The sequence below is a fragment of the Rhinopithecus bieti genome, unplaced genomic scaffold (genome assembly GCF_001698545.2).
Source record: "Rhinopithecus bieti isolate Rb0 unplaced genomic scaffold, ASM169854v2 scaffold_110, whole genome shotgun sequence".
NCBI classification, from domain to species: domain Eukaryota; kingdom Metazoa; phylum Chordata; class Mammalia; order Primates; family Cercopithecidae; genus Rhinopithecus; species Rhinopithecus bieti.
This window is the reverse complement of record NW_016803311.1, coordinates 2,036,929-2,050,350: the sequence shown is the minus strand read 5'-3', so window position 1 is coordinate 2,050,350 and position 13,422 is coordinate 2,036,929. Positions and strand designations below refer to the sequence as shown.

At 37.7% G+C, this 13,422-nt stretch overlaps 1 protein-coding gene across 10 annotated transcripts in view; it reads right to left on the bottom strand.

The window, feature by feature from the left end:
- The window catches only part of ATF7IP (activating transcription factor 7 interacting protein), a 141,141-nt gene that overhangs the window by 71,880 nt on the left and 55,839 nt on the right, over positions 1 to 13,422 (bottom strand). For 8 of the 10 annotated variants that reach the window (XM_017873354.1, XM_017873380.1, XM_017873338.1 and 5 more), the window contains 2 exons: positions 10,141 to 11,702; positions 742 to 828 (listed from right to left, as the gene is read on the bottom strand). In XM_017873354.1, coding sequence (XP_017728843.1) covers positions 742 to 828; positions 10,141 to 11,695 — 1,642 coding nt within the window. In that variant the 5' untranslated portion in view covers positions 11,696 to 11,702. The remainder of the gene's footprint in view (positions 1 to 741; positions 829 to 10,140; positions 11,703 to 13,422) is intronic. The other 2 variants (XM_017873394.1, XM_017873346.1) reach the window with 1 other exon arrangement.

Sequence of the window (13,422 nt, the reverse complement as noted above, 5' to 3'; positions counted from 1 at the left end):
TCCCCTCTCCCCTCTCCCCTCTCTCTCTCTCTCTCTCTCTCTCTCTCTCTCTCTCTCTCCCCCACACAAGGTGCCCCACTCTGTCACCCAGGCTGGAGTACAGTGGCTCAATCACTAATCATTGCTCACTGGAACTTCAAATTCCTGGACTCAAGCAATACTCTCACTGCAGCCTCCCAAATAGCTGGGACTACAGGTGTGTGCCACCATGCCTGGCTAATTCAAATATTTTTTCTGCAGGGACAGGTTCTTGCTATGTCGCCCAGGCTGGTCTTACATTCCTGGCCTCAAGCAATCCTCCCATCTTGGCCTCCCAAAGTGCTGGCATTACAGGTGTGAGCCACTACATCCGGCCCCATGAAGATAAAGAACCTTAAGTAAACTAAAATACATCTTTCCATTTACTTATGTTAGCCCATACAAAATTCTTGTGGTTTCATTCTCTGAACATAAATGTAAAACAATTTTTATCTCAAAACAGTCAGTACCTTAGCAAATTTTAAGCTAAATCTTTCTGAGGAACAATAAAAAGTATAAACAAAATAAAATATTGAAGTGCATGAAACATACTTTCAGAAATCCTTCAGTTAGCCATCAACAAAATGGTATAGTTGTGGCTTACTTAAATTGCAAAATTTTACAATTATTTCATGGGCAAAAAAGAATATTACATGGTTATAAATATAGAAACAATGAATTATTATTTTTCAACCCAGTTCAAGTTTGTTTATACACGCATACTTTTCTCAGAAGGTCTTTCATCTTCTTCATGTATTACTTGCTCTTCTTCCTCAGGTTTGCTGTCCTTTTCATTACTTTCTACTTCTGCTGTTAACAAATATAGAAAAGAAAAGTCTTACTTCTACTGGAATTCGTAACAGCTCACTAACTTACATTTTTAGTCACTATCCAGTTACAAAACTAACCTTTTATGAAATCAGAGTCCCAAAATGTTAAAATTTGGGGAGGGAAAAAGGGCAGCAGGAACTGCTGACTTTTGACCCAGGTCGAATGAATGACTAAGTCCACATTCAACTGTTCTGCAATTCACAACAAACTCAACACAGGATTTAATCTTAATATAGATTTTAAGTAACTTAAAAAAAATTAATAATTTTCTGTCACCAATAACATTAATAAAATGTGAAAATAACTGCTGTAGAGCATTTTGATTCCTCTACATTCAACAATTAAAACTAAAATAGTGCCTGTGACAATTATCAAAAAAATTCCAAAGTACTGGAGAATTCAAAACACCTAATATGTTGAACATATAGGTTGAATCATTAAGTTACTTTAATGCTATGGTATAGAGAGTTCATAAACAAGGAATGGAAAGGCTATCCCAAATATAAGAAAAACTTTAAACATATACCTACTTTGATAACAGTGCCAACAACTGAGCTGGGTGCTTAATATAGTTATCACATAGCCACAATATAATCTCACACTGTAAACTATTTTTTATCTTCACATAAATGAGGAAGACATTCAGAAAGGTTAATTTTCTTTTCTTTTCTTTTCTTTTCTTTTTTTTTTTTTGAGACTGAGTTTCACTCTTGTCGCCCAGGCTGAAATGCAGTGGGGCGATCTTGTCTCACTACAACCTCCACCTCCTGGGTTCAAGCGATTCTCCTGCCTTAGGCTCCTGAGTAGCTGGGATTACAGGCACCCGCCACTATGTCCGGCTAATTTTTTTGTTTGTTTGTTTTGAGATAGAGTGTCACTCTGTTGCCAGGCTAGGGTGCAGTAGCATGATCTCGGCTCACTGCAACCTCCACTTCCCAGGTGCAAGTGATTCTCCTGCCTCAGCCTCCCGGGTAGCTGGGACTACAGGCGCCCGCCACCAGGCCCAGCTAATTTGTATTTTTAGTAGAGACGGGGTTTTACCATGTTGGTCAGGATGGCCTTGATCTCCTGACCTCGTGACCCACCTACCTCGGCCTCCCAAAGTGCTGGGATTACAGGCATGAGCCACTGCACCCAGCCTAATTTTTTGTATTTTTAGTAGAGACAGGATTTCACCATGTTGGGCAGACTGGTCTCGAACTCCTGACCTCAGGTGATCTTCCCACCTCAGCTTCCCAAAGTGCTGGGATTACAGGCGTGAGCCACTGCCACTGGCCCAGAAGGGTTAATTTGCATGAGTCATATAAAATGTAACAACTGAAGAGTGCTGCCAAAAGATACTGCCAAAAATGTCTATGCAATTATATTAAATAAAATCCAAGAGGTACCAAAATGTTCTTTTGGTCAATGTCTCTTCAATTAACCTACTCATTAAATGAGGAATAAGGGAGCTACAAACAAAAAAAATCACTAAGATGTTTGACTTCTATTTTTCCCCTTATGTCATTGCAACTTGCTTCTCAGTGGCTTCAATAAAGCATACTATGTTTCATCATGTTCTGCAACTAATATTAAATAAACAATCATAAAGTATATCATGCTATATAAAGATTCTGATACGACATTTCTTCTCCAATCATCAGGGTTTTAATCACAACAGCCCTAATAGCAAAAGTCAAAGGTTAAAAAAATTTAAAAGATACTTTAGGTGAAAATATGCAGGGAAAAGGATCATGGATGAACACCTATTAAGGTGCTAGAAGTATTTTTTTCACTCTAAGATAAACAGTAAGCTAACACAGTACACAGGATTACTAAAACTATTTTTGAACTTTAAAATAAATTATTTGAAAATTAACTCTCCATTTACTACCCTTTGCTCATTTTAAGTGTTTTAAGACCTCATCTCTCAACTTCAGTTTCAGTGAAATAAAAATTTATGTTTGCTTTCTTGTAAACAGATCACGAACTCATTAAAACACATTCTTTCTCTATATATTTTTCCATATTTTCCTGATTTTAATACTGAGTGTTGGTAACTCCTGAGCTTCCTAGTCCCCAGAGTTTCCAGAGAGAGAGAGTAACTGGGTTGCTTGAGATAAAAGGTTTACATAGTCTTTATTTAGCAAATCCTCACATCGCACAAAGCACAAAATTAGCCATGGCTCCAATTAGAGTGACTCCAAGTCAGAGCATCCAGAACACAGCAGAGTAAATTGGCCTGGTATGGTTTGTCTCTTTTATACACATGTCAGTTTCCTCTCCATATGTCAAGCTCAGCTTGAGATTTCTTCATCTTTTCAAAACCTCCTCCTATTACCCAACTCCCAGTTTCCAGATATGCTTAGAAGATATTACTGGATGCCCAACACTTAAAACACGCAGGATTCACAGAATTAAAATATATTCTAGAGTTTTACGTAACGGAAAGAACTTGGGATTTAAAAAATCGTAGTAACAGATTCTACAGAGACGGGTAGGGCCTTATATTTCTTTAATTTTATTTTGTTCACAAAGTCTAAAGAAAACCTGAGAATGGGTCTCCTTCAATCCAGAGTAATAATCCAAGGCCCTTCTTACACAGACAACTTTAGACATAATTTCAGGTAGTTCCTGGGACTCCTGACATTCACCCAAATAGTAGGTTAAGAATGTCTTTTTTACTGCCGGGTGCGGTGGCTCACGCCTGTAATCCCAGCACTTTGGGAGGCCGAGGCGGGCGGATCACAAGACCAAGAGATCCAGAGCATCCTGGCTAACATGGTGAAACCCTGTCTCTACTAAAAATATAAAAAATTAGCTGTGCGTAGTGGCACATGCCTGTAGTCCCAGCTACTCGGGAGGCTGAGATAGGAGAGTCGCTTGAACCTGGGAGGCAGAGCTTGCAGTGAGCCGATATCGCGCCACTGCACTCCAGCCTGGGCGACAGAGCGAGACTCCATCTCCAAAAAAAAAAATAAATAAATAACAATAATGTCTTTTTTAGAATCTGTCCTTACTTACAGGTAACTTTCCGTTATAAGTCCTCTGATTTTCTTGAGTATAGCCTTATCACAATTTGGCAAATTTTCATAGTTCCATGTGTGATATTCTTTCCTTTCAAGCAAACTAGACAGCTCATTAAGGGCAGATACCAGATCTCATAATTCTGGTAGTACCAAAACTTTGAGAAATAGCTGAGACAAATTAGATATTTAATATCTATTAGAAGACTACTACCTTTAATAAGGTTCCACTAAGTAAAAGTAGAAAACTGTGTTTTTAAAGGATTACAAAATAGAATTTACATTAGGGGACTTAGTTTCCCATTTCCCTTAGTTCTGTAAGTATAGAATTATACTCTATAGAACTTTATTCTAAGGAAAAATGGAAGACCATTTTTCTAAAACCATTGCCTTAGATCAGAGATTGGCAAATCTTTTTTTGTAAGTGGCCAAAAAATAGGTATTTTCAATCTTGCGGGCCATAAGACCTCTGACATAACCACTTAATTCCGTCCTTGTTGCAGGAATCAGCAATAAGTGCTATGTGACATGTAAACAAATTACCATAGCTATGTTTCAGTAAAATTTTGTTATAAAAACAGGGCTCACAGGCCAGTCTACTCCATTCCTGATTTCGATTACTGGTTCCATGAAAATATTTATAACAAAACAAGAAATTCCTACAGACTAATTAAAGACAATATTCATCAGAAAAATGGGCAAAGGAGATGAACAGGCAATTCATAGATAAGGAACTACAAAAGGCCAATAAACATACAAAGATTCTTAACCTAACAAATCTATCAGAAAAATGAGGCATGACTGGTAATGTGACTTTTCCAGACATTTTGTATTAGTTTTATTTAACCAATATAGAGTGGCAAATAATGCATCCTATGTGAATTTTTGTGCTCTCTTTAAAAGCAAAACCTAGGGGGGATGTCACGTTTTTTTTATTTTTATTTTTTGAGATGGGGTCTGGCTCTGTTGCCCAGGCTGGAGTGCAGTGGTCGGATCTCAGCTCACTGCAAGCTCCGCCTCCCAGGTTTACGCCATTCTCCTGCCTCAGCCTCCTGAGTAGCTGGGACTACAGGCACCCGCCACCTCGCCCAGCTAATTTTTTGTATTTTTTATTAAAGACAGGGTTTCACTGGGTTAGCCAGGATGGTCTCGATCTCCTGACCTCGTGATCCACCTGTCTCGGCCTCTGAAAGTCACATTTTATTATATCCAATTCTGCCCCTCCCATTCTCTCTGAAACCCAAATCAGGTTTTCCACTCCACCATTCACCAAAACTGCCCCTTGGTAAAAGTCACCAATGATCTCCAGATTGTTAAATACTTCTCTTCCATCTTATGAGCACACACAGCAGCATTTGATATAGTCAACGGTTACCTTATTTCCTCCTCAAAACAGTGTCTTTACTTGGCTTCTGAAACACCAAAATCTCTCCATTTTCTTTCTACCTCAAGGGCTGCTCTTTCTCAGCTCCTTTGTTGGTTCTTCCTCATCTCCCCAACCACTAAACACTGAAATGCCAAAAGCTCAGTTGTTGGATCTTTTCTCCATGTATACTCACTCTGAGGTGATTTCATCTTGTCATCTAATAGCTACATGCTATCTACTACAGTTTTCTAATACAAGTCAAGTCTTTGATCTGAAATCCAGACTTACACATCTAACTCGGACAACAGTACTCATTTGAAAATGATCTTCCTCCTATACACCTCCTTTCAAAATCTACTTCATCTTTGGTCTTCCTCAACTCTGAAAAGAAAAATCTGCAACTTGCACACTGGTGTATAGAACTAAGAAGCTCCACAAAGAGAAGCCAAGTACATAAGTAACAGCTAAGTATAAATGGATTGAGATGATAAAGAATTTTAACTGAACACAATACACAGTGATAACAAATTAACAGTAAATTGACTAAATCATGCCAATTCTATCAATACTAACCTACAGCAAAAATAGAAGTCTCAAATTCTAGTCTAATGTAATTATCCTCATTAGCATCAGTTTGTTTGTTTACCTTAAATATCCAATGAACAAGGGGAAAATTATCAACCACAGATTTTTATTTTAATCTGAAACAAAATCTGCAAGGAAACTATGTCAGTGTTTAACGTAAAAAAAATCTGGTTTACTCTAAAACAGATTTTCTCTTCAAAAATCTTATGTTTAAGGGAAAAAAAAGCATGTGGAGGAGGCCTATCCCTATTTTTCCATGAGAAATAGAATGAGAAGGACCAAAACAGAAGGGAAGATGGAGAATGCAGTGACTCAAAAGCTAAGGAGAGCCTCAAGAGGGAAGGACTGTTACTAAGAGGTCATCCAAGTATGGAAGAATAGATAAGACAAAGAAAAGATATTCCTGGATTTATAACATGATCATCAATGTCATTTCACTGAGAAAAATTAGGAGGGGGGCAGCTAACAAGGCAGAAATCAAAATCCGATTAAGTGGAAGGGCTAACAGAAGAAGAAATGGTACTAGCTTTGTTAATGTAACTTGAAGAATGGCTCTAAAAGAAAGGAAAGAGATGAAATAGTAGCTAGAGGAAAGTATATAGTATGGAGATGCAGCTCCTCTAGTGTTTGAACTTTCCCAGAGAGAGAAATCTTTATTTTGCTATCCTCTTTAAACAGATTATCACTTTAATAATTTAGTGAGTATCAGTTATAACATAGTACTATGCCACAATTCAATAGTGTCTCTAGACCTATTAAGGTGTGTGTGTGTGTGTGTATATATATATGCGCAACACTTTTTTAGTTCTCTCTTCTACTTTTGTAAAATTAAAATAGCTTTTCTATTTGCTTCATCTTTCATTATTTCTTGTTGCTGCTAATACACATCACAATTACTATGTTTAAAACATATTTGCTAAACAAGTGCCTGAAATGGCAGGTCATGCTATTTTCTGTTTACTACACTCATAGATGTTAGCAGCTAAAAGGAAGAGCCAGTACTGAAGCTGACTTTAGTACTTCAGCTAATAATTCTGTGTTCTGAGTACATTAAAAATTGGTCAAGAATAAAGGCATTTATTTAAGTAACATTTCAGCAGGAGTACAGCAACATAAATGACATGCAACAGATTCTGCCACCATATAAAGAGAACAGAGTACAGTTTAAGAACAATTAAGAAACTATTCTTAAACTCAAAATACACAAAATTACCTTCAGAGGAAGGTGAAAAGATACAAAATAAAAGTTTAGTTATGAGCCAAGAAATTAAATCTATCACTAAATGTACCCTGCTAATAGCATATCAGATTAAAGGCAAGTAACCAAAAATATTCCCAACTTTGAATTTTCAAACTATGCAACACAGACGGCTTAATAGTCATCTCTCAGCACTTCACTGCCTTGTGTGGGATGCCCTCCAATATCAAGATTCTGACATAAAGGTAAGGTGTATCAACTCATTAAATCATAAGCTGCAATTTGCTTTTTTAACTTTCTTACACAGACTTTTTTTTTAAAGGACTTATAAGGCTTTTTTAAGGACTTGCCCTAGTGCCTCACTCTGTATAAACACTTATAGAAAATGGATGAGTGAAATTCATTCTCAACACTGTCACCTATTATCTTTCCAAAATGTAAATTTCATTCTCCTCTGCTTGAAGTTCTTTATTGGCATTCCAGTGCCATCATAAATCTTTAGCATTATAACCAAGGTCCTCCATGATATGCTTCTCTTACATTACTGATTATTCATTCACTTTACAAATATTTACTGGGCACTTACTGTGTGCCAGGCACTGTTTTGGCCTGATGACGGTGACTCAGAGCAGGAGTAATAACAGTTGTGAATTGGACTTTAGATCTATTATGGTAATAGTACCAACAGAATTTCCTGATGGACTGATTATGGGGTGTGAAAGAAAAAATAAAAATGGTTCCAAGGTTTCTGGCCTGAGCAAGTAGGATGGAGCTGCCATTAAAACAAATTAGATCCAGCCAGGTGCGGTGGCTCACGCTTGTAATCCCTGCACTTTGGGAGGCCGAAGTGGGTGGATCACGAGGTCAGGAGTTCGAGACCAGCCTGACCAACATGGTGAAACCCCAACTGTACTAAAAAAACAAAAATTAGCCAGGTGTGGTGTCGCGCACCTATAATCCCAGCTACTCAGGAGGCGGAGGTAGGAGAAGAATCACTTGAACCCAGGAGGCGGAGGTTGCAGTGAGCCAAGATCGTGCCACTATACTCCAGCCAGGGCGAAAGCGAGACTTCATCTCACAAAAAAAAAAAAAAAAAAAAAAGAATTAGACTCGTTAAAACCCTATGTTACAGCAGAGCCAATATAGCAAGATCCTGTCTCTACAAAAAAATTAAAACTTTGCCAAGTGTGGTGGTACATGCCTGTATTCCCAGGTACTCAGGGGGCTTAGGCAGGACGATCACTTAAGCCAGTGAAGTGGAAGCTGCAGTGAGCTATGATTCTTCCACTGCACTCCAGCCTGGGCAACAGAGCAAGACTCTGTCTCACAAAACAAAAACAAACAAAAAAAACTCTATGTTATACAGATATTAAAAGGGACAAGACATCCCTGAATACATCTGGTGCTCTAATAAAGTTACCTTTCTCTGCACTCCCAGAATACCAATTTAACATTATCACTGTACTCACAGCCTTATTATTTAATGGTCTGTGATTTAATTCTTGTGCGTATCCTGAGGGCTAATACTATCTTCAAATCTCTAGAACCAAGAAGGGCCTGGCCTCTTTATATAGGTTTAGTTGAATGCTCTTTGAAAATAAAAAGTCTCTTTTTTTTTGAGCCTGGGTCTCACTTTGTCACCCAGGCTGGAGTACAGTGGCACGATCTCGGCCCACTGCAGCCTTGACCTCCCAGGTTCAAGTGATCCCCCTACCTCAGCCCCTCAAGTAGCCTGGACTATAGACAAGTGCTGCCATGTCTGGCTAATTTTTGTATTTTTTGCAGTGACGAGGTCTCGCCATGTCTCACTTTGTCACCCAGGCTGGAGTACAGTGGCACGATCTCGGCCCACTGCAGCCTTGACCTCCCAGGTTCAAGTGATCCCCCTACCTCAGCCCCTCAAGTAGCCTGGACTATAGACAAGTGCTGCCATGTCTGGCTAATTTTTGTATTTTTTGCAGTGACGGGGTCTCGCCAGGCTGGTCTCGAACTCCTGAGCTCAAGCAATCTGACTGCCTCAGCCTCCCAAAGTCCTAGGATTATAGGTGTGAGCCACCGTATCTGACCAAAAAAAAAAAAAAAAGCCATTTTTTAATAAGTAAAAAATCTCTACCTCCAAAAGCTGGTATGATATATTGGGGGAAAACATGATCTGTTTCTCTTAGACTTGCCTCCATTTTTTTTCTTTGAACAAATTAGATAGTGTTTTATGCTAGCAAGGTCACTTCTCTCATAGATGTCTAAACCTAAAAGAATGTGGTATAACGGGAACAAAAAGGTATTCATGCTTTTCTCAGTCTTCCTCAGGCTGAGAAAGTTTCATACAGGAATAATGTTTTGAGTTTGACCATAAAAGAAGGTAGAATTTTCTCATTCTCTTTTCTCTAGGAATAATAAATAAAATAAAAGAGATTGGCAGAGAGAGGTACTGAACAAATCATAAAGTTAATGTACCTTTTACATAAGGAGTTTGAAATCAACCTAAAAGTAACAGAGATCTAAGACATAGAGGGACAGTATCAAATAAGATAACTGGGTTATAGAGAGCTCATTCAGAAAATGAGGAAGAGAATAGGTTGGGTAGAATCAAAAGGGCTGGGGAAGCAAATGGGTAAAGCCTTTATCAAATGAATAATCAAGCTTTAAGGTTTCTGGCTTACAACGATGGTGCTGTCATTCCCTGGACAAAGAATATTAAAGTACAGGATTTCACTGGGAATATTAATTGAAAATATATTTGTTACACTTGAAGCTAACAGAATAAACTATTAGGCTTTTAATTCTAAGTTATCTGTTTGCTAAGTGATAGCAAGAAAGAACTGCTACAACTCTAGTCAATTATGTACTAACTTAAACTGTTATCTCAGTGTTATGGTGCTCTACTTCACCTCTATTTCCAGACCATAAGGGTATATTTTCTACTTATTTTATCTCCCTTCTTAGTACTTAGCACAATGCTACTCACAGAGTAGACACGCTGTAATTCTGAATTCTATGAAGTTAAGACATCTTTCTATAGAGTCATCACTATTCTCAACTTTTCTGCAGCAAAATAAATTTAAAACATTATGATAATATTTTATTAAACAGTTCATCAAAGTCAATAAAAATCTTTAAAATTTAAGTTATATGCTAACCTGGAGAGCACGTTTCATTTTGCGATATAACTTCAGACTCATCTTTTTCACCTGAAATATCCTCTTCATCAGAGAGGACCAGAAATGCTTCTTTTGGCAAACTCTCACTACTTTCTTGTTTAGATGGTGAACCAAAAGAACTTTCCATTTTCTCTTCCAAATCTGGATTTGTCTCATCGATTGGAAGGAGAGATGTTTTAGAAAAGCAAGTAAGTTCATCCTCAGAAGGTGCAAGCTTTTCCAAAATAGGAATGATTTCATCTGTCTCCATAGAGTCTGTATTTTCTAAGATATTCTCGCTTTTGTCATCTTCAGTAACATTTTCACTAATGGTTTCTACAAGATCTGCAGAAGTTTCATCTTCATTCTTTTCACCTTGGTCAATTTCCATACTGCTAGATATAGCATCTTCTCCAAGAGCAAGCTCTGTGATATCTTCCTCTACTTTCTTTTCATTTTCAGGAGGTCGATCTGAACAAATAGTTGTATCATCTGTTTCCAGAGTTTCTTCATTAGCATCAATATTATTATCAGCTTTATTTTTCTCATCCAATGAGTCTTTACTCTGAATTTGCTCTAATTTTTCATCAACCCCATTTTTTTCAAGAAAATCATCATCTTTATTGCTACTTGGTTCTATATTATCAATTTCAGGAACTGGTTCACAAACTGGTACAGAATTTGGTTCAAAGGTATGATCGAAGGCTGATTCAGAAGTCAGCTCATCAGAGGCCAGTTCACCAGTGGCTAGATCATCAGAGGCCAGTTCACTAGAGGATAGATCACCAGAGGCCAGATCATCAGAGGCTGGATCAGTGGAAGCTGGTGCTCCAGAAGTCAGATCAACAGAAGTTATTTCATTAGAGGCTATATCATCAGCGGCACATTCACCAGAAATGGGTTCAACAGGGACCGGTTCACCTGGGATGGGATCACCAGAGGTGGGATCACCAGAGGAGAGATCATCAGCGGTGGCATCACCAGAGGTGGCATCACCAGAGGGGACATCACCAGAAGGGGCATCACCAGAGGTTGCATCACCAGAGGCAGCATCACCAGAGGAGGGCTCACTAGAGGTGGGATCACCAGAGGTGGAATCACCAGAGGCCGGTACTCCGGAGGTTGGATCTCCAGCATCTAGATCACCAGCGACTGGATCACCAGAAACTGGTTCAGCAGTCAGTTTAGAGTCTGGTTCTGGAGCTATGTTATGGGGAGACAAAGGTTCACAATTTAAATCATCATCCTGCTTGTTTTTTACATTAACACTTAGGATACAGGGTGTTTCTTTCCATTCTGTTTTACTTTCTTCAGGATCAAGACAAATCTCTTCAATGCCATTCACTTCTTCCTTGTCTTTAATGTAATCCATATTTTCCAAAGGTGAGGTTGGGTCCAAATCTCCATTTTCATGGTTGCCATTTAACAGCTTGACATCAGTTTTCAACAGTTCTTCTTTGACCTTGTACACTGCTTCAAGTTGCTGACGATCACTCACTCTCATCGTTTTTCGAGCCTTAAAGACTTTTTTCTGAGGTTCTTCTAAACTGTCCATTTTGAATCTTTAAGAAAAAAGAGAAAGAGCGTTTAATAACTGAAACAGAAGCCACCTAATTGTAGACTTAATACAAATTGATCTTAGAAGAGATGCAAGCAGCCCACTTCACGTAATGTTTAAATAAAGACATAGAAAACCTACTGTTTGTGTATACCGATTTTCATATTTACTGCATCTGTGTAATACAAAATCAAAAATGGCTAGAGTCTACTAGAAAATCAACTAGGAAGTATTGGGGGAAAAGGGACAAGTTTTCATTTTCAATATGGAATTCACAGAGTATGGAGATGTATAAGCAAAAAAAAGGTAGATAAAGTTAAAAAAAAAAGGTAGATAAAGTTAAAAAACCTGAAGAAAATGAGAAAGAAAAAATAAAAGTGTAAGAACAAAAACAGTAGGGAAATAACAGGTATAGAGATAAAGGAAAAAGGAGGAAGAATTAAGAAACATGTAAGGAAAGATTACATTTGCAGCCAAGCATACTTAGATTGGCAGAACTATAAGCATATTAACAAAAGATTACCATCAAGAAAGAGAATTCACAACAATGGGAGAAAACATTTGCAAATCATATGCCTGATAAGGGACTTTTATCTCGAATCTAGACTTTCATATCTAGAATACAGAACATATATTTATATAGAATAGACTTTTATATCTAGACTACATAAGAACTGCTATAATTCAATAAATCAAATAACCCAATTTAAAAATGGTCAAAGGACTTGAACAGACATTTCCAGAAAAAGACCCCTAAGCCAAAAGTCCGTAAGCAATAACATCATTAGTCATCAGTGAAACGCAAATCAAAACTACAATGAAATAACACTTCATACACACCAGGACAGAAACAATCAATGAGAATAATGAGTGTTGGCAAGCATGTAAAAAAACTGGAACTTTCATACAATGACAGTGGGACTGCAAACAGGTGCAGCTGCTTTGGAAAACACGCAGTTCCACAGTATGTGAAATATAGAGTTGTCATATGACCCAGCGATTCCATTCCTAGGTGTATACCCAAGAGAAATGAAAACATATGTCCACACAAAAACTTGTACACGAATGCTCTATAGAAGCACTACTTATAATGGTCCAAAACTGGAAACAACCTGAATGTTCCATGACTGATGAATGGATAAATAAAATGTGGCATACCCATACGACAGAATATTATTCAACCACAAAGGAGAATGAAGTACTGAACATGCTACTACATGCATAAACCTTAAAAATATGCTGAGTGAGAGAAGCCAGTCACAAAAGGCCACATACTGAATGATTCAATTTATATGAAATGTCCAGAGTAGGCAAATCTAGAGACAGAAAGTAAATCAGTGACTACCTAGGGTTGGAAGGTTCTGGAGAAAATGAGGAGTTGCTGCTAAAGGGTACAGGATTTCTTTATGGGGTTATGAAAATGTTTTAACATTGATTATGGTGATGATTATACAGCTCTGTGAATATGCTAAAAATTACTGAATTGTACTTTAAACGGGTGAATAGCAGATATGTGGTTATATCTCAGTAATGCCACTACAAAAAAAATTTAAAAATAAATACAAAGGTTGTGTGTGTGTGTGTGTGTGTGTGTGTACTCTTCTCTTTTTTTGGTAAGTTGTGCTAGAGTTTTATCAATTCTATTCACTTATTAAAGTATGAACCTTTACTTGGCTGATATTTCTTAGTTTTACATCTGCTTTCTTTCGTTTTTTTTTTTTTTT